This window comes from Pinus tabuliformis, chromosome J (genome assembly GCF_031772625.1).
Source record: "Pinus tabuliformis cultivar Carrire ecotype Pingquan chromosome J, CPIR1, whole genome shotgun sequence".
Lineage (NCBI taxonomy): Eukaryota > Viridiplantae > Streptophyta > Pinopsida > Pinales > Pinaceae > Pinus > Pinus tabuliformis.
Window position 1 is genome coordinate 115387396 of NC_142295.1, and position 26556 is coordinate 115413951.

Consider the following 26556-nt stretch of genomic DNA (forward strand, 5'->3'; position numbering starts at 1 on the left):
CAACTCTTGTCAAATACACACAATTTAAAATCGTCGCCATTCAATCCGTTCCAGAGTTAGGTCCTTCGTTTGAAGGAGCAGGCCAAGAAGGCGTAGCACTAGTAGGAGCAACCAAACAATAAACACCAGCAGTGCCAACAAATGATTGACCCGGGGACAAGTCAATTGATTGTGGTCAAGACCTGTTGGGTCCTTCATTCTGAGGACAAAGTTTTGACATGTTTTGACCAAATCTTACCAATGGAGAGTCGCGGAGAAAGCAGTTGAGGAAGGAGAAGGAATCTGCTAAGGTTTGGCAATTGCGGAGGGTTGGCCAGGGAAATAGGGGCACATGCAGCACAACTGAGTCGAAACAGTCGTCAACAACAGAGGAAGCAATCGCAACTAAGCAACAGAAGCAATCGAGAAGGAAAGGGTGGGGCATTCGAGGAAGGAACCAGTAGTTTAGGCAAGCGGAGTGCATAAAAGCTGAAGGGAAAGCCAAAACAAAGGAGAGAGAGAAAGTGTGTGTATTGAAATGTTGTCGCGAATCCTATCAAGCTTCGCATGATTCTGTGATCACCTGGTCACGTATTAGTTTATGTTCCTAGTTCTTGTTTTGTTGGGAAGGCATTAGAGCCTGAATGTAGCGATGTACTGATGGTACAAACTGATGAAAGGAAATTGCGGGGATGGTTGTGGATTCATCTTAGTTTTATGTGACCCTTTAAATTTTTTTATTATGAATGCAAGTGCAGACTTTATGCTCCTTTGAATGCTCTAGTTGTTGTCTTTTGCAATGGTTATATGTCTGATGCAATGTTTTTGAGTTAAATATAATTGTTAGCTTTTGTGTGATTCCTTTCGATTCCTGGTTCCACCCCCAGTGCCTGAACCCGGGGTGTCTACTCGTCCATCAATTTTTGCCAACAATTACCCTAGAATTTATCCTATGGAAGAGTAAAATACACTTTTCCAACTAGCTAATCAAAAATACGTTAAATAATGAAGTGGTCAAGCCATATGTACAATGATCAAGTGACATAAACCCCTAAAGAATGAGATGTATCCTTAAGAGAAGGTATACATGGTCTTCAAGGTGCACCATCCAGCCTCCAAGGGCTTCCTACAAGGTGAGTCCTCCATAGATCATGTGTGAAGGCAACATTTTTCTCCAAATCTATCGTGTAGGTTTCTTAAATCCCCTCCAAGTAGACATTGCGGTCTCCACTGTCAAAATGATTCCCCAAATTATGGACCAAAACCCTCCAAAAGGGGCAGCCTCTCCTAGTTTACCTTAGTAATCAATATATGCAATCGTCCATGTCATATTCTTCAAGGAATGCAAGTTAACCCTCCTAGGATTCCCTTAATGTGGGCACATATCCTTCCAAGGCGAAAAAGTTCCACAATCAACAAATGTAACCCCCTCCAAAGAGTGGACGACTTATCAAGTATCGTGATTGAATGTGCCAAATTTATTCCAAATAGGTTGGAAGAACAATCCCTAAAACTAGGGAATCTCACACATAAATTTCCAGCTTGATCCATATGCCCAATATTCTTCAAACAAGGCCTCCAATGTGGTGCACTCTAGAGGAATGTGCAACAAGTGGAACCACCCTATTTAGCATGCAACAAAACCCCTCCATAGGCCATCGTTTGACCATGTCTTCCATAACAAAGGATGGATGTCGAAGGTCTTATGAATAGACAAATCCTGAAACTATGCCTCATGTTCTTATGATTGTTGATTTTATTGTAGCTTCAGTCAATATTCAAGTCGTCCCAAAAGAAGGTAAATTAAATTTGAATTTAAAATTTCTAAAGTTGGCTCCAAAATAAGGTCGTGTCTCTTCAAGAAGTTATGTTGGTCCCATTATAGGCCTCCTCAAGTCAACTATAAATACACCTCGACATCCCTCATTTGATGAACAATTTGGATCATATCTAGCTCTATTCACACATGCGAAGGAGGAGGATTTATGGGCTTATTTGCACATGCGAAGAAGGGGGGTCATCATCTACAAATATCTTTGTTCATGCGAAAAGGAAGTCTACTGAGCTTAGTTGGAGAAGGTAAAGATTCCTTTGTCTACACATTCTTGTATCTGTGGAGGGCCAAAGCCCTATAGGAGGCCAAGAGCCTCAGTTTCTTGAGCAGAAGGGACCTAGGTAGGCCACAACCTGTTCTGAGACTAGCCCTCAAGTCTAGAGAGGGTCGAGTAGCTTCAGACATTGACAAAAGGAGACCGAGTTGCCTTAGGCCTATGGATAGGCCAACAAATTAGAAAAGGGACTTCAAGAAGATGATTTAAGAAGTTCGTTCATGGGAGAAGGGTTTATAAAACTCAGATTGTACTTTTGTAGAATTGATCAATTTCTCCTAAGAAAAGATTGTTGGGTTTTTCCCAAGGTCAAATTTTGTGTCTCTCATGTTTGGTTGTCTCTTTGTGATTCTATTACCATTATTGCATTTCTGTTGAGATTTTTTGTGTATAATTGCTTAATGATGAATGTGATACAAAAAGAATTGATTAATAAGTCATTGGAAGTAGTTATCAGTCTAGAAGATCATGGAAATTCAACATGGTATCAAAGCGTAGGTTGAAGAGAAGCCCTAGTTTGGATTGTAGACCCTGTGATGACCTTCTATTGGAAATCAATTCACTTCCTATAATCAATAATTTCGCTCTCTTCGAAGACCAGAGCAGAACGTCATATCAAGAGGAGACCGAACTTGTTCAAGGGCTATCCTAGGCTTAACTATTTTTCTTTTTTGGTTGATGGTTTTCTTGTTGAAATAGGGTTCAGTCTCTGAAGCAAATGTTCAAACTCTGAGGCAGTCTAAGGCCTTTCTCTGTGACATGTTTCTTGGCCCTCCAAGAAATTTTTTTTGAGGTTATCTCTATGTTGTTTTAGGCCCCTATAAGACTAAACTGAGACTTATTTCAAAGCTCTCTAAGGTCTAATCAGAGAGGTTGCTTAAAGGGCACATTTAAAGATCTGAGTTACCTGAGGCATAATTTCATAATGATTAGCACTAACTCTGAAGTGGTTTCAAGGCCTATCTCCATCCCTCTGAGTTCTTGTATATCTCTAGTAAGCTTGTATGATGAATCTATTATGAAGGATATTAGCAAAGACCTGTATTGCTTTCTCATTGGTGGGGTAAAATAATAGTTACTTTAAAGTTATGTCTTGCACTCGAATTGCACTTACTTTGTATATGGAAGCAAGAGGTTGTTTCCTTACAATACCCAACATTGCTTTAGCAGTAGCACTGATTCTATGAATGTTGATACAAGGGGCCCTTGTCTAAGAAAAGGAAAGAGGAGAAGCACCCACATAACCAGATGCTCATCCTCAGAGACATCCAAGGCAAATCATGACGATTTCAATGGATTAGTTAAACTGCCACCTTTTAAATCTACCATTGTTGATCTTTGAATGATGATGCACACCCTTCTACAGATAGACCTTAGGTTTAGGGTGATTTACACAGATAATTTATCTAGGATTGTTGAAGTGGGTTGTGAAGCACGAGAGGCTCCTTCTGATTTACAAAGGGTAAGAAAGATTTTGTGTGGTGAAATTTGGGTAAGGACTAAGCCTTATCTGGTGACCCAAGTCCAGTAGTTGGAGAATCGACCCTCTAGGAAGATGATTTGGGGAAGCTTGTGAATGAGGCCGAAACATATATGATGTGATTCACATATCAAATTGATTGAATGGGAAGCTTGAGAAAATTCCCTAGAAGATCTTAGGAAAGGTATGTTTCCCACTCATCTTTCTCATGGGAAGCACCTTCAAAGGGGCACCAACAGAGCAACAAGCATTCTTGGAACTGAAGGACAATGTGCCCCAACTAAAGAGGGAGAAGGGAACCCTCAGGAACACTCTCGATTATTTGAAAAATGTAGCTGCAGTAAAAAATTTCCTTCCATCTTCGGATTGATAATCTAATGCCAATAGAATTTGTTAGCATGAAGACGTCTTAAAGCTCGAAGATGATGAAACCCTAGGTCATATAATTCATGCAAGGAAGGAAAGATTAATAGCTGATGATGAGGACGAGGATTATGAGTTTGCAGATGGATTTCAATGATTACTGCAAGAAGGCAAGGATCAAGAATAAGTTGTCAAATCCCTCCAATCCTTGGAACAAAAAATAAGTACTCTATATCTCCCTCTCGGTTATTATTGCTTAACCACTTGTCTTTGTTTCTTTTGCTAGGTTATAATAATTTCTTCCATAACCTCCTCATGAGGGTTGCAAGTACATCATAAAGGTGTTAATTTTAGGTAACAATGGTATGTTCTATGCTTAAGAGCAATTTACTTCAATTTCTTTATTATCCCAATATCAATATTCAGTTTAGCAATCACATCAGCATGAGAGTAAAATGCAGATAGAACATAAACATAAACAGTAGAAGACATGCCAAGACAAGAGGACACAATATGTGGCACCAGCGAGGGACAAACCCAAATGTGGGGAAACCCTTGATCAATTCTTCTTATATTCTTCAATAGTTCAGAAGAGAGAGATAGTACAAATCAAAAATCTGTAATTTATGACAGCAGCAAGAAGCCCTAACCAAAAAAGTCAATGTTGGCCAAACAAGGCAGAATTCTTCCTCTAAATAGCTTGGTCAAACCCAGTGAACTTCGGCGTCCAACAGGAGCCCAATCAATGAAAAATAGTTCAAAAATGTCTAGTCAAAACTAGTCAACAAAAGTCAAACTGCGGCCAACCCTAGGGCAGTCAACACTGGTCAAATGAGAGATTAGATGGCCTCAATTTCAGTGCCCAAATCTACGGCCTGTTAAGGAGAAGATACCTCACCCAATCCGCAGTCAAAATAGGTCAACACTAGAGATCAACGCAGTCAAACAACAGTCCTGCAGTTTGGTCAACGCTGGTCAACACAGTCAAACAGTGAAACAAAAAATCATCCTCCTTCCTTCGCATGTGTGAGAGACAGCTACCCAGATTTGCATACCCAATCAAGTGAGGAGAGAGAGATGTGTGAAGGTGAGATAATGGTAAAATGACTTGAGGTCTCCTTTTATATGCAACATTGAGGATGAGCTGGGGATTTGAATCCCTGTTTTGCTTGCTGGCCGACCTTGACAATTTGTCCATAATATAATTAAATTCATATCTCCAATTATACATGTCAGAATCTGATGATCTTTAGATCAATTCTACACCTTTCGGAGAAAGGAATCCAAGAAAAATACCAGCTGTCATAAATAAGACGACCCACGTGGAGTTTGGCCCTAGTTGCGAATTTAACAAAAGGTTGCCAAGGCTCTGGTAGCAAATGAAAGCATTAGGAAGAACTAAGAAAAGCTTGTGACAATAGGACTCTCCCATAGTGATTTGTGTTCAAGAGGGAGGAATTGTACTGACATCTAGAACCGTGCCTAATAACTGGAAGAGCTCTTAGTTAAGAGGGAGCATGCAGGATGTCACGATGGAGGAAATTGAGCTAAAAAGAAGTCAGTAGTCAGTTCCAAGTGGATCAAGCATGCAATAGACAACAACATAGAGAAGTATAAAGCAAGATTCGTGCAGATTCTCCCAGAAAGAGGGAGAGGACTATGAGGAGACATTTTCTCCAATTGTCAAGTACACTTCTATTAGAAATATTATTTTTATTGCTTCTATTATGGGTTGGAAATTACATTAGGTGAATGTGGAGATTGTTTTCGTCAATGGAGTAATTGAGGAAGGAGAAGTGTACATAGAACTACCTAAGGGCTTTTGAGGAACATGAGAGGAAATCTCATGTTTGTAGAGTAAAGAAGGCTTTGTACAGACCTCGAGCATGATATTCTTGAATTGATGGTTATCTGATGAGTCTTGGTGGATCTTGTTATTATATGATTTATTTCTGATGAAAGCAGGACTCACATGACAGAGGGAGCAACAATGGCAAAAGAATTTGCTTTCGTGATAAAGGGAGCTATCAAGCCCTGCTTCAATGTTAGAAGGAGTTGACCTCTAACTTCGAGATGAAGGATCTTGGTTGGATATGTTGACCACACTTTGTCAACAATTCAAGGAAGTAGAATGCAAAAACATGAAGAAATTTTTTCAAAATTCAAAGTCATCAACCAACACTATTGTATCATTGTAAACCCAATTTCCACAAATTGTATTGTAAATAATCAGGGAAAATTTTAAGAACCCCCCCTAAATTTATAAATATAATAAATGGGCGAATCTCCATGGTATATAGGAAAAATGGAAGGCGATTTTATCAATAATATAATATGTATATATAATTTTTTGGCGAATCTCTCACCAGGCATGGCGAATATTTTACTCAATTATAAAATCTTGTAAGATCTTGGCAAGTCTTTCACTAAATAATAAAACTTTGTATGGATCTAAGACGATAGAATTTCCCCTTTAAATAGTCTATGCTCACATGAATACCATGGTATTACCATGGGTCAATACCATAGGTTATCATAAACCTGGAGCTTAAAAATTACTATTAGTAATTTATAAAAATTAATAAAATTAATAGTTGATTTTTATTTTATTTTTTATTTTAACCAAGCTAAAATGTTTAACCTACATTAAATTACAACATCCATTTTTACTCTACATCCATTTTTACTCTTGACCAAGCCCCAAGAGGATCAAATATTTTTTCACTCTATGCTAGTTTGCATATCACAATATTTGATACCTCTCGGGGGTTAGTAGATCCAGAGATGGATCTATGCTGGTTTAATTAATTCCCCCATTTAAATAGGCTACATTCCAGGTGAATACCATGGGTCAATACCATGTGCCATTTTTATTTTTATTAATTCTAATATTAGGGTTAATAATGGTTTTTTGCATGGTATTAAAAACAATCTAGTCCATGGTATTTGTCCCATAGTATTTTGCCCATAGGTTTCACCTAAATATAACCCATTTTTTGAGTGTTCGTAAATATAAGGTGACTTATGGAATAAATATAAAAAAATGTTTTATTTGTTTACCATACCTCTTGTTTATTTATATTTTTATTAATTTACCATACCTCTGTTACAAATATGGTATTTGGCCCATAGGATTCACATAAATAAAACCTCTTTCTTGAGCCTTCACAAATAGAACGAGGGTTATGGACTAAATATAAAAAGAGGTTTTATTTATTTACCATACGTCTAGTTTATTTATATTTTTATTTATTTACCATATCTTTTGAGTAAGTATAAAAAGACATTTTATTTATTTACCATACCTCCACTTTACTTATATTTTTATTTGTTTACACCAAGTGACTTATGGAGTAAATATAAAAAATGTTTTATTTATTTACCATACCTCTTATTTATTTATATTTTTATTAATTTACCATACCTCTTTTATAAATATGGTATTTTGCCCATAGGATTCACTTAAATAAAACCTATTCTTGAAAATGGGCGAATGGATTCACTTAAATAAAACATATTCTTGAAAATGGGCGAATGGAAGGTTGTAACTCCTAATTTCAAGGGCTAAATTTACCTTTTTTACCCTCTCCCTTAAAATAAGGTGGGCTATTTGAGGTGATTTGTAAAAATGTACTATGATACAAAATATTCGCCCACTAAAAATTTAAAACCCCTTAATTTCGCCAAAGGGCGAACATTCGCCCCTAAAATTATCCTTGTAAATAATGCTAGTATGATCGTTTAATTATGTAACAACACCTAGGTAAGCCTCTGAATTTGGCAAAGGATTTCATCCTAGGAAGTTTTTTAACCTCACCAAATTATGTGTGTTTCTAAACACAGATAATCAACAAAGTTTTTTTTCCAACCTAAACCTCAAAGCTAGGGTGGAATTCATTAGCAAGGTTTTAGGTGAGCTCTAGTGTTATATCAAGTCTTTTGTAAAAGTATGTTTGGGAATAATTTTAGCACATTTGACTAAATTATTTTATTACAAGCACACTTGGTCTATACTAAATCATATTGTGTCGCGAAATTGAGTAAATTATTGAGGGTCCGAGTCTAAATGTGTTTTCCCCCTTCAAGGGTTGATATTGTAATAATTTGATGTAAAAAATATTTTAGTACATGATCCCTCATATTTAGACACCATGGCTAAAATATTTTAGGGTGGAAAAAATTATTAATCCCCTCTAGTCACAATTAAATTAATTTTTCTGACAATAAATTAAAATCCTAAGCCAGAAAATTAATTAATTTTGAGTCAAAAATAATTATAGAGAAATTAATTTCTCTCCAAGCGGAAAATAATAAAAAAATTCGTTCCCGGATGCGGGTGTTAATGGAGTTAATGACGCGTGTTAATGGAGTTAAGAGGCATGTGGCTCGTCACATGGGCAGCTGTCAGCCCGGACGAGCCACGCCACTCCAGGACGCAGGCCCCTTAAATTCGCCGGAGGGTGAAGCATTGGGCTCGAATGATAAGGTATTCGCGGAGGGGAATGTCGCTGGAATGTTCAGTCGACTGCAGGCGCCATTCAATGCGCTGCAGCATCCGAGGAATATGGAGGCTATTAAGGTTGAAACCCAAACCACTCTGCCGCAATCCTTCAAGCCATTTGAGTGGGTGTTAGCCTGGTGTAAGGTTTCTCAGGGGAATTCTGGTGTGGGAAGCAATCGTCAGATGTCCAGGGAAAGGCTCAGGATGAGCAGTCGCAAAGGAGGGTCACAGGGTCGTTCTGCCTCTCAGAGGCCTGAGATTTCACCCTCCTCTTCAGTAGAGATCACCTCTGAGCAAAACAGGCCTCCGGGCAGCAATGTAAGAGGCAGCTGGGGCATTCCGGAGTGTGGTCACACGGAACACCCGGCCATTCGTTACAGAATCCCCTGCGCATTTGCAAACAATACTCTCATAGTTTCGGTCACCGTGGAGCATTGCAGCAATATTCGGGGACGTTTGGAAACTGTGAATGTACCGAGGGTTGATATGGAGACTCCCACTGTCGATTTCAGGCGTCCAATTCAGAAGGATGAGGCCGGCCCTAGTGAACCTGTTCAGAGGAGCTCGCGCCAGGAAGAGGAAGACTCGAAAAAGCTCAAGGGTCCTGCAAAGGACGAGCCTCATACCACGGATGAAGATTAACTTTGAAGACGCCATGTCATCACGGCAAGGAATGAATCTCTCTGACCATTTCATTTTGCTCACTTTGTATGTTTGTCATGGGGTTTATGTTCACAGCGTCGGTCAAAATCACCACAGTGTTAGTCCACGTGTTAGTCTATATGTTCACCGTGTCGAATTATGTATCCACCGTGTCGATTTCTGTATTCACCGTGTCGAATTATGTATCCACCGTGTTGCATCATGTATCCACCGTGTCGGACATGTCAGAAGGAAGGTAAACTGGTTTCTATGCAAGTTCTGCTATGACGGTTAATTCATGGAAAATCTCTCTGAAGAAACAGGGCCTCGGCCCAGATGTAATTTTTGCTGTAATTTTGGCATTTTTGTAATATAATTAGCTCAGTTTTAACGAGAAAAAAAAAAAAAAAAAAAATTCGTGAGTCAAAAAGAAGTCAATTTTTGGAAATCCCCCACAAGGGAAAAATGGATATTTTAAGAAAATTGAACCCTTGGACCTTGGTGGTTAAGTCAAAGTCAAATTTTTGAGGAAATTAATCCAAAATATTAATTTTTGGATTAATAAAAAGTGGGTTCTCAGAGAAATTCGAATTTTCCTCAAAATTAAAAATTCGACGGTGGAGATTAAAAGATGATCAAGTTATTTTCGACGGTCGACATTAATTTGATGAGGATCAAGCCAACTAGCCGTTATTTTCCACTTGGATGGGTTTCTCTATATAAAGAAGCCATTTAACTTCTATTTTGCCATCTCTGGATGATGTAATTCTTGAACGTTGGTATTGAGTTGTTGCTCTATTGGAAACATTTTGTATCATAATAGAAAGACTTTGGGGTTCAGTTCATGGTGTTTTTCTTCCGCTGATTTGTGGTATGTGTTAGCTATGTGTGATCCTATTTTGAGTTGAATGTTGATTAATAATTGTTATTTCATTTGTCAGTGATAAGAACGCTATTGATATATTCTATCTTAGGTGATCTGATTCACTATATGATCTAACAATTTTCTTGAGAATATTATAGAGATTTATTGGTATGCTAGCCCTTGGGCTCCAAGTTCACAGATTGTGGGGAAGAGCTAACTATGTTTGGGCTCTGAGATTTCTCTATGGTATTTAATTTTGTAGGAGGGTTTGGCCAATATCTATTTTTCAAAAATATACTCATCCATTGTTATTTATCCAAAATTATTTTCTCCAAAAAAGTTAAATTTTGTAAATATTGTATATTTGTAAATTATTTCTAACCCATTTTTTTGCAGCACTTGGGGTTTTATATGTTGTATATATATTTGGGGTTTTGGCATTCTTTGATTCATTTGTGTAGGTGAATTTCAAGTGATCAAGAGAATTTTTGTTGGGGTTTTGAGGCAGATCTAGGCCTAAGAAAACAAGATCTAGTCTCCAAGCTCAATGTCCAACCTGAAGAAGTCGTCCAACATTGTTTGCAATGATTTGGGGCAATTTTTGGCATTTGCAGGGTTTGGAATTTTTTTTCAAGGCCTAGGGCCTCACTATCCTCCATTTTCATCCTAGCCATAGGGCCTAGGAGCCTCCTAGGGCCCTTGACCCTCCTCTTTCCCCTAGGCCGCAACCCTTTTGGGCTAGTCGTGGGCCTAAAAAGGCCTCGGCCCCCTTTTAGAGGAGTCGTCCAGCCATCAAGTGGCCTCGACCCTCCTCCTTGACCCCTATTGTGGCCTCTAGGAGGCCCTCTTCCCTCTCGACCTTCCTTTTTCACCTAGCCGCGGCCCGCAACCCTTTAAGGGCTTTTTCCTTTGCTGCTAGCCCTTCTATGATTTTTTCTGCCCCAACATCAACCTTTCTAGGCTTGGAGTTAGCCCTTGTGGGCTTATCTCCCCTAGTTGTGACCTTTTCCGAGCCTTTTGGGCCTTCCTTGCCTTTGTTTGGCCCTTCTAGCCCCTCATTTGTCATTTCTAGCCCTAGTCTTGGGGTTTTCTAGCCTTATAACCCTTGCCCTAGCCTTGTATTCAGTCATCTCTGATTTTGATATTATTTGAGTGGGCTAACATTGTGGTTTTGCAGCAATATTAGAGCTAATTTGGTGGTTGCAAGTACCCAAGCTCATTGGAGGTCAAACTAGCCCTCAACTAGGCCTCTAGGCCTCTTGGTTTGCCTCTTTCCCCTCCTCATTTTCTCTGTTTTGTTACAGCCATTTATGCAGTCATATAAATTAAATAAAAATCATTAAAATTGATTAAAGATCATCTACTAATCACTCAACTTGATTAGCTAATCATTGGAGCCTCTTGGGCATTGATAATTTGGCACCTTGTTGGACTGAATCACTAATTTTCTGAATTGTTTCAAGTCTGATATATGTTTTTCTGAGGTCTGATTTGAACATTAAAAATCTGATCTATAGTGTCTAAGCAGTCTTATAATCAAGTGAATATCATTGGAAGTTGAATGCATTGATTTTCTAGCTTATCTTTGGCATCTTGCATCATTTCTTGACTGTTGATATAAAATAGCAAACCTCTGAAAACAAGGTTGCAGCAGTGATAAATTATATACAAGTCTCTAAAATTGGTCAAGGAATTTTTACAATTCATAATCATTTATAGTTGAAGTGACTTAGGCTTAATTTCAATGATTGGCATGTAGTTGCACTCTTGCATTCATAGACATAAATGCTCTAACTGGATTGGTAATTGTTGATGAGATTCGCTCTAAATGACATTGTGGATTAATGATCTTTCTCATTGCCATTACTGTCATTGGATATGTGGATTCATTACTCATTGTTAAATTGGATATCTCTTGTGGATTTCATACTCAAGTTAAATTCTAATTGCAATAAGAGGTCTAATTGTGTATCTAATTGGCATATTGATAAGTTCATTGTTGCAATTTCTAATTGTATCAAGTAGCATTGATCTTGTCCTTTGAGAAATTCTCTATTGGTATTACGGGCCACATTTTCTAGCACCATTAAGTTTAAGCACTTTTCTCTTGTGCTTGAGATTGTAATCCATCCATTGTTTAAGTACTTCATTGTTGGTAATTGAAGATCATTGTAATTGAATACTTAAGTAATTAAATAATCTCACCTTAAGAGCACTCAGACATTGCATTTGCATTGTAGGATTAACCTCTTGCATTAATTAATTAACTTCCAAGCATAAGCTTGGTCAACAGAAAGATAGGCCCACCTTTCTCATCTAGCTTGAGGAGTCTAACACATCTTTAGTAGTTCACACGGTGACCTTACAGTCGTCAGTGCCACATTCTTTGTCAGGTCGGAGGCATTGGGTGGTTAAAACCCCAGGGGAGATATCGTTAACCAAGCTTCATCTTGCTTCCCCCCGGTTTCCCTCTCACAACTTACCCTAGAGACTAGCTTCAAAACAATTAAGAGGAAGGACACTTAGAATAGGCATCTAACTAAAATAAACCAAGATTTTGCATCTCACCTAGATTGTCGGAATTGCATTTCATATAGGATAGTGAAGCATCCTCAAGCAACAATTGTTCATCCGATGACTTGGTAAATAATCTATCTTAAGCAAGTAATTGACTCCATTTAAGGCATTGATCTCCCACGACAATCTAATCAAATCATTTAACTTACTAATTCAACCAACTTGCTAGGCCATTCAGTGGCGTCTCCCAAACTTGTTGGTTCCCAACAAGCCTCCCATCTTCACATTTCATAAGGACTACCCCCCATAGCTTGTTGTAGGGAGACAGCTGGAACGGAGAGGGAAGGGATCAAAGTGACAACCCTTGCCCTGAGCGTTCTTGCATCTTGCCTATACAGTTTGGGCGACAACAAGATACATTACTTCTTGGGCCTAGAAGTGTGGCAGACGTTGGGTAAGATCTTCCTTGGTTAAAGGAAGCATATTATTACGATCCTTCAGAGATCTAGGATGATGGACAACTAATCCATGGCCATTCCCATGGTTACCAATCTAAAGAAGCTAAGGGGCAGAGGCAATAGCCAGGATTGCCACAACATGATCTGTTTCAGTGTCAAGAGGGAGCACCTAGTCAGGGTGACCGAAAAGCAGCTGTGGTACAACATGTGTTGAGGTATCGGCATGGTATAATTGGATATGATTGACATATGTCTCAAATGATGAAGAATAACTGCAGGGTTTCACAAATTCCAATTGGATAGGAAGTACTAAAGACAGGAAGAGCACATCGGGATGTGGTTTTCAATTCTGCTATGATATCTTGGATAGAAAGGAAACCGACATTTGTATTTTACAGCATGTTTGGTGAGTTGTGAAGCAATGTGGCTTTCGGAAGCTACTCGCAAGATTGTTTGATCAAATGTCGGAGATAACCATGTTGACAGGTTGAAGCACATTGCGATCAAGTACAAGGACATGGTACAGACAAGAGCAGTGAGGATTCAATACATTTCTACAAATGAACAAGTTGCTGACATTCTCAAAAAGTCTTTGTCCCAAGATGAAGTTTGTATACTTCAGGGGCAAGCTTGGAGTGGTTGAGAATGCTTCCCTTGGTTAAAGGGAGTGTTGATGTTGTAGCATCAAGGGGAAAAGATTCTCCTAGGGTAAAGGGTAATGACTAGGAGCCATGTAATGTGGCTAGGGAGATTGGCACAGTGAGCATCAAGGCTCAGAGTGTTCCCCTGGTTAGGGGTTACCTAACCATACTACCAAGGGTCACTTGGCTAGTGGGTTGAGTGAGTGCCTCATAGCATCGGGCAAGTATTCTTACCATTCAATAGCATGTGACGACATGTGGTTATGGCCAGTGTTGTTGGGGAGCGCCCCCCCCCCCCCCCGCTCTGGCTCCCGAAGCACACTCCAGACGGAAGCGCTCAAGGAGTGACCCCGGGAACGCACTCCTTAATCACTCTCCTTTGGGAGAAATATTCAGGAGCATGCTTCGCAAAAAAAATCGCTCCCTAGCTTTTTTTTGCAAATACATTCCAAACGCATTTTTTTCAAAGAAACAAGAATTTATGAGTGGAGCAGCCTAATATTTAAGCCTATGACCCTAGTATTGATATGCAATTCATTGTAATGTTTAAGTAAAAGTGATATTCTCCTTTATCTTTCATTTTCATCCTTTTACTTAAACTTTTAACATTACCATGAAATGACTCAGGATGTTTGAGAGTGGTTCTGACCTCATTAGATTTCATATGGAGAAAGTAGAATTTTATATCTCATTCAAAAGCCAGCAGACTTATCAGTTTTTTAGGGTTTATTGGGGGGATTACAATGTTTCCATTGAATTTTGTCATGTACTGGGGTATGGAACTCTTATTTAATTAAGAGCACCAAGCCCTCTATGCACCTTGATGTTAGTGACATTGGTTGTCGAAATTCTCTATCATGACCCTAATAAAAATGTACCCATCACTCAAACAAAATCTTGACTTGACATGCTACGTCTTTTCTATATTCTGTTAATGCTTGCAGGGTGATATTAATGACAAAGATCCCAAGATAGGTAATGATTTTGATGATATGTGTGTATTTGTTGTAGCATGATTTTTTTGGATGTTAGAAGTCATATAGAGCCTGTTTGTTGATGTATTTTCAATTAAGAGATGGATTGCACTCAATGCTATTTTGGTTATGTGCATCCTTACATGCTATATAAATGAGAACTTATAATTTGTGGACTTGTGGTTTATAAAGATTATAACTACTAGATGATTGATGTTATATGGTTTAATCCATATTTTAATGTTTTTTTATAACTAATTCACCATTCTACATGCTTTTTGTTGACATATATGCATCAAAATATATAAAAATATATTATATAAAATTCGCTCCCGACCTAGAAGCTTCTGAAAGTTGTCGCTCCCCGTTTCTGCTCCTGCTTCCAAGCAACCTTGAGCCAACTAGTATTTAAACTTGGGTCATTTTGATAGCAACCACTCCAAGTTGCCATTAGGCTACAACCTAATAAATGAAAAATTTTGGGCTATTGCCTAGAAACAAGGTCATGCTTGGTTAGTGATATAGGGACATCATCCAAGTCAAGCTTGGATTACATGATTGTAAATTGATTATTTGCACAATGAGATTTGATATCAAATAGGTGGGAGAAAAACTCCTTCCACTCTCCCATTGAACCAAATGCTCATGCACATCTCTCTCTCTCTCTCTCTCTATATATATATATATGGTGTTGACTAGATCTCGACTTTTAGAAAAATTCGATGGATTCATTCAGATTTTTTTCTGTGCAACTTAACCTTTAGTCTCTTCATTAATCCCATTGACTTTCACTTCTCACTTTTTGTGTTTAAGAGTAAAGTCTCACTTTTACATAAATTGGGTCTAGGTATTAACAATAGTAACTCCAAGGGTTTTTTTTTATTTTTCAAAGAAAACTTTGCAGGGAAACCCAAGGGTTGCTTCTCCATATTTCTATATGGCATCCCTAATAAAGCCATTGACATAGACTAGGTAACTAACCTAGGGGGATCTAAATTGGAAACCTCTTGGCACAAAACTAACTAGATTCCCAACAATACTAGTGACATCCAATTGTGCTAACCTCTTCAGAGTAAATGCTCACATTTTCCAAAATTTTCCTCTCAATGAATAGCTACTCTTAATACTTATATGGTTTGCTTGGCCTAGAACATTATGACAAGTTTCCATATACGCTTTGGATTTCTTAGAATATTTTGTGATCAATAATAAATGGTAAAAGAAAACACTTCCCTTATTTGGGATAGGAATATTATACCTGTGTTAGAAGGGTTTATTGGCAGTTTTTCAAACTAATATTCATCGAAGCTCATTCAGCAGTTTCAGATTGAAGTTGACAAAAGTTATTGGTACAAATGTTGTGCAATTATTCAGAGTTGTGATTGAGGGGGGGAATGTTAGACCATGGGTCCCTAGACAATCACAAAGTCCAAAACCACATTGTCATGAGTTGTAATTCTTATCTTGATGAGGTGTTGTCATGATCCACTAATGAGTTGTCAGTGAGATATAGATCTAGAAGGTCAAATTAATGTATTATGAATTCATATCATGGGATCAATAAATGAGCAACAGAATGGCTTGAGACCTTTTCCGCCATTTTGCTTGTCTTGTCTCGCTCTTGCCAATTCTTAACTCGATATCAGAACAATCGTCAGTGAAGTTATGAGAGCTTGATGTTATCAGGGTGACGGTTAAGAGAAGAGTAGTCTAACGAGGCAACAATTTTTCCCGGAAAATAGTGAAAATTTTGGCATGATTTTGGTAAAAATCTGGCAGAAAATTTGGGAAATCTGTGTTACAGTTGTCAAGCTTCAGGATTTTGGGTGCTCTAGGGATTTTTGATGGTGCTGAATCCATTTCCACCATCAAAAAAACGATTCAAACACTACTACTGTCAGGTTTTTTGAAAAAGAAAATGGCTGGACTCTGGAGAAAAATAACTTTCCAAGCGAAATTGTGGATTCGGTAGACAACACCGTTAAGAAATGCTGATAAGAGAATCAGGGTCATGAGAAGGCCATGACAGATGAATGAGGAAGGAAGGCCCCAGGGCCCACACAAAGAAACGAGGCTGCAAACAAGATATGGTACTTTGTCAACAAATCAGTGTTTGATTCAGGGCATCAGGGTTAGATTGTGGTTTTATATTATTGCGTAGTCACAACTGGGTTTCAATTCATTTCCTTGTGGATCGGTGGTGGTAATCCTATCAGACATCTTCTATAGTTTTAATTTGCTGAAACAATTTGATCATGGATTCAACCTCTTGTGCTCCACAAGCTGCTGCCTCAACAGCCTCCTCTTCTTACAGACCTGGTGCTCTTACTGTTGTGCTACAATCAGGAAGTGATCTCATGTGTTTTATGTTAAATCATGGCTCATTTATCAGCTATTCTTGTAGATCTGTGCGATTAGGTGTTTGTTGCACAGAATGTCTAGGAACCGCGACAACGGCTCAGATCGGGGGTTGTCACATTGATCCCCAATCTCGCTGTTTAAGTTGTCTCCCTACAGCAGGCTAAGGGGGTAGACGCTCAGAGTAAGGGCTGCAACTTTAATCCTTACTCACTCCGTTTAGACTCTCTCCTAGACAAGTCAAGGGGGGTAGTCCTAAGGTGAATGAATGAGGGTAGAAGTGACAGCCCTTACTCTGTGCGTTATCCTGGTGCCTAGACACTTTGTGCGACAACAAGGTGCATCACTTTTTGGCCCTATTGCATCTAACATTAGATCTGCGTATTTTGTTGTGTCTAGCTTTTGCTCAAATCTTAACATGGTATCAGCAGCAATATCTTTCCAGCATGATCCAAGGCTCAAGCATTTGCACCTTTCCTCTCATAGAGAAGCCTGTGAGGCCCATCATCCATGGATTGTAGATATGCATCCACAATTCAACAAAGAAGTCCTGTTTGGCACAGTGAGTCACTCTGTTGGGGAAGTAAAGATCTTTGAGAAGCATGCTAGTTATCTTAGTGGAGGTCTCATATTTCAACAATTGGTCGTGTGGTCGGTACTCTAATATATCTAATACATGGTCATGGGAGCCATATTTATATGAGGCATCCATATTTATTCTTACTAATGCTTAACGGAGTTGGGCATAAACTATGTTTTCCAGCATGCATGTGCCCTTTACTCAATTTCATTTGTGTATATTTCAGCTGCTTGAGGTCTGCTGGTGCATTCCATCTGCCATAAATGGTTTCTGCAAAGGTCTATCAACTATAGAAAGGGGTAGGGGAACTCACTGTTGAAAACACAATCACCCTCAAAGAATAACCAGCTTTTCCAATCCCAAGTCAGCCTTTAACCTTTCCAAGGCATTATTTGAATGGAGTCCGAGTATTGAAACTTCTATGGTCTCCATGTCATTGTTGACTGTCTTTATGTTCAATATCACGAGTTCAATTTGGGCTGATGGATTTCATGAAGATATATCTCAGTGAACCTATCCTTAATATATTTGTAATCAAGTGAAATATTAGCAAAGTTATATGGAAGCCTTGCGTCCATAGATGACTGTATTTTCTGAAACATGCTTCTAGTCAAAGAACATGCATCATAAGGGTGGGAGTGTTCAGTGTTAAACGAACCAAGTCTTGTTATCCAGTCATAGAATATTCAAATGTCTAAGCCAAGTATCTCTTGTTTGTTGCACATGTACTCCCAATGGACTAAAAAAGGGCACATAAGTTCTTCTTTTGTAATAGAAAGTTGTGTAAAATATCTCGTAAGAAATTCTCCAGGTATAAGCAATAATATTCCATGTATTAACTAATGCCCACATCAAAATGGATAAATGACCAAAATGTTGGGATTCTTATTACAATGTAGCAACAATAAGCAGGAAGGAACGAGATTTTGGAATAGCCCTTTTTCTTACCGTTTCCAAAAGAAATTGCTGTTCTCCTGGCAAGCTTGAGTCTTTGTTGCTTCTGCCACTGACGATTTCAAGCATAAATACCCCAAAACTATAGACATCTGCTTTCTTTGTCAACTGGCCGCGCATGGCATATTCTGGAGCCAAATAACCACTTCGAAATTGACAAGCACAAAAATGAAATTAGCTGATATTATGTATAGTGTATACTCATTGTATGAACTTGACTGAAATTCTTTTTATTTATAGATTTTGCAAAAGGAGAAATACAGATTGATCTTAAGTTTGCCTCTATAGTGTATTCTCTTCTATAATCTCTATCTGCATCTGACCTTTATGCTCAAATAAAAGGACAATTCAAACAATTAGAGTTTTTAGCATTATTGTTGTTTTCTATAACATAAATGGTTGAGTTTCTAACATCTTTACAGCAATCACAAACGAAGAAAGGTACTCTATCAATTTAATGGAGACTTTATCTTTAGGTCCGTAGTATGTCTGTCACCTGCCAAGTTCTAACCATGACTTACATTGTTCCAGCAACACGTGTACTGATATGAGTAGCATTATCTGGGAAAAGTTTAGCTAGACCAAAATCTGCAATCTTAGGATTGAAATGTTCGTCAAGGAGTATATTGCTAGCTTTAATATCCCGGTGCACAATGGGTGGCTTAACTTCCTCATGAAGGTATGCAAGACCACGAGCAGTTCCAATACAAATTTTGGTCCTTGTTGGCCAGCCCAGATTTATTGCAGTTTTATCTGAACCTGTCATGTTGTAATTAAAGTCATTTTCCATCAAAAGTTTCCTAGCATTGACAAAAAGATATTGATTTTTTTCATTTTTTCCTTCAAATTTGCATGCTCATTCTTAGAATAGGACCCTGTTTTCTCTATTTTACAGCCAATTATTTCTCTAATACTCGTACTTTGGTATCATCTACCCAAAATAATGATAATAATGTAAAGATATTCCTACAAGAGCATAGATATACCAAGTAAGGCTTGGGAAATGCTATTGTTTTCCAGGTACGCATAGACCAAAATTCGTTGATTTTCTTCTACACAACACCCATATAGCTTAACAAGATTTTCATATTCGATATCAGAGATAACAGCTATCTCAGTTAAAAACTCACGAACACCTTGACTTGATTCAGCAGAAAGCTTCTTTACTGCCACCAGTGTGCCATCCTTCAAAATTCCCTGCCAATGCAATGAAAATATCAAAAAGAAAAAATAAGTCATTATAGCAAAATTCTCATTCTAGTAAGAATACAATGTCACTACAATCTGGATTGAGTGTCAGAAAGCATAACTATCCATAATACATGTACGTAAGAAATTTATGATTCATTAACAGCACTATGAAAAATGCTAGACATGTCATGCTACCTTCACACTGCAGCTGCATTTCTTTAATCAGTGATCACATAAAGCTTTTGGTCCAGTAGAAAGTACAAAAGTAAAGACAGCTAATTTGGAAAAGCAGAATTGGTCTTTTCATGTAAATCCTGGCAGTCCACAATTTCATATCTTAGTTCTTTATTCACTATTGCATTATTTTTTGACATGCTTGCAAATTCCTCCCTTGCACCATCAAGGGCTTTCTGAGGGTGATGCCTTTAAGAACAAGAACAGATGTGTTACTCAACTGCATGGTAACATTTTCTTGATCATGGAAGTTGCTTTATTTTGCAATAAATGTTCATTCTCTAACAGAGCACATCCTACTCTTGCAACCACTCTTTAACAAGCATCTTTTAGATTATTCAAGGTTGATGTATACTAAACTAATGGGCTATAGCCTATGACATAGTTGGATGTTCACCACACTGGGCTCATACATGCTTAGCAATCACACTACTACGTATTTTGACTGGTTGCATGTAGCCCTTTACATAAGCTAGACTCCTCCCCTCCCAAGCGTCATAGATTTTTGGTAGCATACCAACAAGAATAGGTATATAAGAGTATGTGGGAATTATCAACAGTATCCCTGACTCTCTGACACTGGATTTGTCTCAGGAGGCTCAGGAATCCATTGTATCCCAAATCAGATACAGATTCAACCCTGATTTGGCTCAGATTTGGGGAGGATATGTATCCACATCCTAGTATGGCATATCCTGATCTGGATGTAGCTTGGATCCAATCATGACATGTACTGGACTATTCTCGTAAATATCATAACCTGAATAAAAAAAACAGAAAAAAATGCCACAAAAACACATAATCCCCCAAAAAATCATCTTATCTATAAATAACTGTGTTGGGGCTCCCTTTAGCAAACCTGTCATCACCTTTATACTTTGAGCAATTTTGATGGTGATTTCTGTTGCAATATGAAATTGGGCATTTTTCTGAGGGTTTGAGCATTTAAGGTACTTATTCTTGGTGTGCATGCTGCAACGAAGTGGCCTACCAATTTATGAAACGTGAAGCCAGAGATAGTTGACTTGAAGATGTCCTTGAATGCCATGTCTCATTTGAATTATATAGGTACCATGTCAACAATAGCCTCATCAAGTAGAGTTGAGGTCTCTAAATCTCCGTGTGTCTAATATTGCTAGTCTGCCAAAAGATATTAATGATGAACAACTTGAGTGCTATGGTGATGGCATTTTTAATAACAAGTAATTTGTAATCTTTGAGTCTTTTGACACTTAAGTAATCGAATTATGATTTATAACTGATAATATGTAGACTCTAGATAGTAGAGTGATGGACACTCATTTTGCATATAATGTTTACATATCATGTCCTAATATTAATAAGAACCCTCTCTTTCTGGTTATATTTCCAAATATATGAATGGTATTTTGGAAGTTTTATGCCTCAGTTCTTTTTAATGATATACATACATGTGTGTGTAGTCATATTGTATCCAAGATTTCTAAAAAATTGTCATACCCATATATTGGATGCTGTACCCAAATCTGTCTGTGAAACTTAGGCTTGACCATAGCAGTGATACTTGGCTCATTTAACAACTCAGCAAGGTCCTAGAGTCAACATATGTCTCAAACTCGATATAGAAACAAAAACTTGGCAGAAAGTATGTTAATTTGAATGACCTTTATTCTTTATTTTCTCTTTTTATAATGTCACCAAAGAGGTTTTGGCTAAGGTTTGACATATGAATACTAGGCAGAAAGTATGTTAATTTGAATGACCTTTATTCTTTATTTTGTACCTTAATTCTTTATTTTCTCTTTTTATATGTCACCAAAGAGGTTTTGGCTAAGGTTTGCTGAGTCAAACCTATTGAACATCCAAAAGTTGTGAGTTACTCACAACTTACAAGTCAGAGTTTAGCTTGCAAGTCAAACTCATTGCAGTTGAGTTTGACTCGCTGACAATAAGTTTTCAGCCATCCCATCTGGGCTCAATGTAGGCACTGAGTTGAATGTGACTCGTTCAAAACCTAATACTATGCCCTTGCTAGAGGAATTGAGCATATTTTTCAATTGGAGGCAAGGTCAACACCAATAATAATAACAACATTGTCACCTGAAATGCTTGAGGTGATATTGCGATCATCTCCCACATCACCAACATCAAGAATCGTATAAGTTTCAGAAACTTAGATTCTCTTTCCAAAACAAAACCCCACCCCAATAATTCCCCATGCGATAGTAGTCACTTGAACTGACATAAGAAAGTTCTAAAAAAATGTAAAGAACCACTATATATTGAATCTTTGTTTGAAGATTTTTTTTTTTGTATTGCCTTTTTCTGTGGAAGATCATGGAAATAAAACCAAATGATTTTACACATTTAGGTTGAGTGGTGGAGTCTAGCACTGATTCTTTCAATGAGAAATAGATTTAGATGATAGACTAAGTTACACCAGAGGTTTCTATTCTCATTAAACATGTTGAATTGTGGAGTCCTTAAGCCAATGATGAACATTGTCCGCTCATAGAATTTGTGCTGGTAATGATTATTTACTTACTTTTGCCCACTAATTTTTATGTACACAACTGCACTATATCATCAGTGCCAAGATGCATAGTTATAGCCTTTGACAATCACCTATAGCTCTTTTGTGTTCACCCATTTCATTATCACCCATGTCAACTGAAAATCATCTTCTTCTCCTCAAAGATGGTGCCAATTCTTCAGTCATGTTGTGTTCACAACTTAGCAGTCACACAACTCCATATATAATACCTTCCTATCTTGCTTTGTGGTAAAAAATAAGAATATATTTCCCTCAATCTTTTTCAGCTTGAGCTTGTTGCAACAATGGCCATACAAGAAATGCAGCATAAGCTTGAGGCCAAGAAATGTAGGAATAATAACAGGATGCACCAAAAATTTCCAGGCTAGAATGCAATTTAGAAAAATCATTGTACCTAATATTATATCCCATACAAATTATGCTTATGGAAGAATCGCGGAGAAAAGAAAATTCTAAATAAACAAGAAAATAGTGCTAGACTATTTTGCACTATGTTTCAGGAATAGGAAAATGCTGGGACAAGTTTTCTGCACCAAGGGGGAGAAGGGACCGAAGCATAGGGAACAGCACAAGGGTTGTAACAATAAAATAATAAAAGTTCTTGAGGATGTAAAAAATTAAATAATTAATAGCATAAAACAATGAGATTTCTTAATACACAATGTAATAAATATCATTATATGCAAAATTTAAACAATTACAGATACCAAAACAAATGAATTGATTTTATAATTTGAAAATGAAAATATAATAATGCACCAAAGTAATGACCAGTCTTAAGTTTTAACCTCAAAGTTCATATCATATGAAAAATTGAATTACATGGTAAGCACATAGAGCCAAATGGTAAAATGACAAAATTCTTTGTTGATAGCCTAAATGCTGGTGTGAGTGTTATTTTATATATGTATGACAACCTCCTGCTTTGAGGCTATTTAAATAAGCCTGAGCCTTACTAGACACAAATGCAGTATCATCGTCACTAGCATTCTCTAATCCTATGCCATCTAAGTACAATACTTGCCAGTTCCCAACCATGCATTTTATAATATCTATTTTCACATCAAGTGATGGGATTTATCATTTAACATATTCCTACTTACAACAAGTTGGACATGGTGCTCAACATGACACATGCAAATGGTGCTCAAATTGCTGAGCTCAGGCAAGAAATCAATAGGCTTGAATCCCAATTTTCTGCTTTTCTGAATGTACATCAAGATCAAAGTAAATCAATTCACATATCTTCAACAAACTTGATCTCCCAACCATCCCAGATTTGAATCAGGCGACAGATGACCCAGAGATAATTGTTAGTGATGATTAATCTCAGCAGAAGGAATGCAGGTTAAGACAAAAATTTTGGATGGCTACTTAATCAGAATTTACACAAGCAAATTTAGTTGCAAGGAGAATCAAAAGGCTGCAAATAAGACTGTTAAGGTGTGACAGTTCCTCTAAGACCTTGAAAATGTAACCTTTTTGTACTTGGACTGTGCACTTTTTTTACTTAATATAATAAAACATATTCCTATTTATGTTTTACAAGTCTTCCTTTGACGTACTAGGAACATACATTCATGTCTCTACTGGAAAGGGATGACCAACAAACATATAGTACTGCACTGCTACTACATATAGCTAAGAGTGAAAATGTGCAAAGAAACATCCTTAGAAAAAATTGATGTCTGTAAATAGCAGAATTGACCACAGTAAAACACATTCATACGTCAAAATCTCTTCAACATTATTGTATTTGGCAAGCCCTAGCTCCTTATTCACAGATATTTTTCAGTTCTCAGAAATCTTCTACCAAAATACTGATTTATAATATATCTTTGACCAGTCACAAAGCAAAGAGCCATTTCAAAATCATTAGGTCATACACTCTCAGAACTATACATGTTCCCAAATAGCCTTGTGGGTTTAAATATACCTTGTACACAGAGCCAAATCCCCCTGCCCCAATCTTGTTGTCTGGATGAAAATCCCTTGTTGCCAGTTTCAGCTCCTTATAGGAGAAACGTTTAACACCTTGAATGATTGAGAAATCTTCTCCCAAAAAGAACGATAAAAGGCACAACATTATCAGTACATACTTGGATGCATGGGTTTAGTAACAGAAGAAAATGGGTGCTAAAAATGTCCGCATTACAGAAATAACAGTCTAGATAAATACTGGAATAGAACGCATTAATATGTAGCTACATTCAGTGGCAATAGAAAGTGAAACACTATGCCCTTAATCATGAATGCAAATGCAACAAAACATGTACCTTCTCCAGATTTTTCAGCTGTTTGTGCTGATTGTTTGGTCCTGGATATTCTACCAAAGCAATTCAAAGATTCAGATATATTTCTGCCGATATGCTTAGTAAATGATAAAGGACGCCGTAGTAAATCCATATATTCAAACCTGCTAGACAATAAAAGAGTTTCTCATCAGACTTTAAGAATAGATGATGTTATACTTTTCCCAATTGCTGTAAACTAACAAAGAAAAGGAAACTTCAAGTTGTAACAACAAGATATAGGAATGTAAGCATAGAAAAATTATAGGTGCATTATAACTTCCATAAACAAAATATGGTCTTTGATAGCCAAGTAACTCATGAAGCTGAATTCCTCTTCTTCCTCCAAAGTCCAAACCATATGGAAATAACCCTCAAGTTTGGGTAGTGGGTGCAAATTTTCTCTAGTCCAAGACTGAAAAATAATACCCAAACAATTTTCAATGCCAGAATGTCAAAATCATGGGAAACAGCCTAGTATGACTCAAATTGTCTCAATTTTTTCCTTCAAAGAGAAATATTGAGATATTGCATTCTTTATCCGCTTTTCGTTTCTAGATTATCTGAATTAACTATCTATCTGTGCATTATTCATACAGGCCCATAAACTCTAAGCTGAATAAACAATAAACCTTGTCAGAATGACGTAGGCAGAACCCATATACTCTCTAATCCATGATATATTCAAAACTTCAAACTTCTTTGTATCACATTACTGAATATATAGCTGGAATATATTCTCTGATTTTATGAACCCTTATAACTTGATCTTATGTAGCATGTCTAATGTACTATATATATGTATCTATCAACTAAATATGGTAACAATAATCAATAACTCTTCCTTAACAGGCACATCTCTTCTTAGTATATGAGATCCAATCCCTGTTACTTATAGCAGCACAGAGGCTGCAATTAGACATCATGTTCCTTGTATGAAATGGAAATTTTCTACTTTTTCTTCTACAGTATCTTACTCCCAATACCAAGAAGTATCATAGCTAAGATTCCAATGCCTGCAAAATCTGCTGCCTTTTGTCTCATTCACATTCATATGGTGTCCCACTGCATCTTCTTTATCCTGTGGTGACCCTTAGGGAAAAATTACCCCTAGGGTTGAAAAGAGCACATGATAAAATTGTATTCTAAACTAGTATCGCAGTAATTTTTCAATTTTGCAAACAGAGATAATATTGAATGCTCAGACAGAATAAACTAGTTGTTGTTTTCACCAACAACTCATACACATGAAGTCAATCCAACAGTACATAATGGGTTATAAACCCACAGTCCTTCCAATATCACACTAACATTTAGATTCACAACAATTGCTATGGCATCAGCAAACCCTACTGTCCTAATACTATTGGTCTGATCTTACAACTGGCTTCAGTAATCAGCCAGACTTTGCTGCCTCTCTGCTGTCACAATCAAATCCACCAGGCTTCGTTTGCCACAGATCCTACCACAGATGTTTCGATGCCGCAAACAAACCTCAGGGATGTCCCACTGCCACAAACCCGCTTTAGGAATGATCCCACTATTACAGAGATAATCAGCTGCCAAAGAATTGCTCATGTAGGGTCCACGGTAATCAACAGGGCCTCGGGGGTATTTCACTGCCCAAGCAGTGCCTCAGAACTAATGCACAGCCACAAGGAAACACATCCAAGATGGGCCACTGCCTCGGGTAGGGTTTCAGGGATATTTTGTTGCCAAGTTAGTGTGTCAGAGTTAATGTGTTGCCACAGATGGCCTTAGTTAATGTCCCAGGGCTGATCCGCTGCCCAGATAATGCCCTAGACTTAATGTGCTGCCATGGATTGCCTTAGAGAAAGTCACAGGGGTGAGCCACTGCCCAGATCATGCTCTATAATTGATGTGCTG

At 37.7% G+C, this 26556-nt stretch overlaps 1 protein-coding gene and 1 pseudogene across 3 annotated transcripts in view; one reads left to right on the plus strand and one right to left on the minus strand.

The window, feature by feature from the left end:
- Positions 1–26556, minus strand: part of LOC149225811 (cold-responsive protein kinase 1-like) — a 43066-nt gene that overhangs the window by 10591 nt on the left and 5919 nt on the right. For 2 of the 3 annotated variants that reach the window (XM_089377317.1, XM_089377318.1), the window contains exons 2-6: positions 24655–24794; positions 24315–24430; positions 19407–19617; positions 18942–19179; positions 18415–18565 (exon numbers count right to left, since the gene is read on the minus strand). In XM_089377317.1, coding sequence (XP_089233443.1) covers positions 18415–18565; positions 18942–19179; positions 19407–19617; positions 24315–24430; positions 24655–24794 — 856 coding nt within the window. Of the gene's footprint in view, positions 1–18414; positions 18566–18941; positions 19180–19406; positions 19618–24314; positions 24431–24654; positions 24798–26556 lie in introns of all 3 variants that reach the window. The other variant, XM_089377319.1, reaches the window with a different exon arrangement.
- On the plus strand, positions 3430–3937 carry LOC149225812 (uncharacterized; annotated as a pseudogene).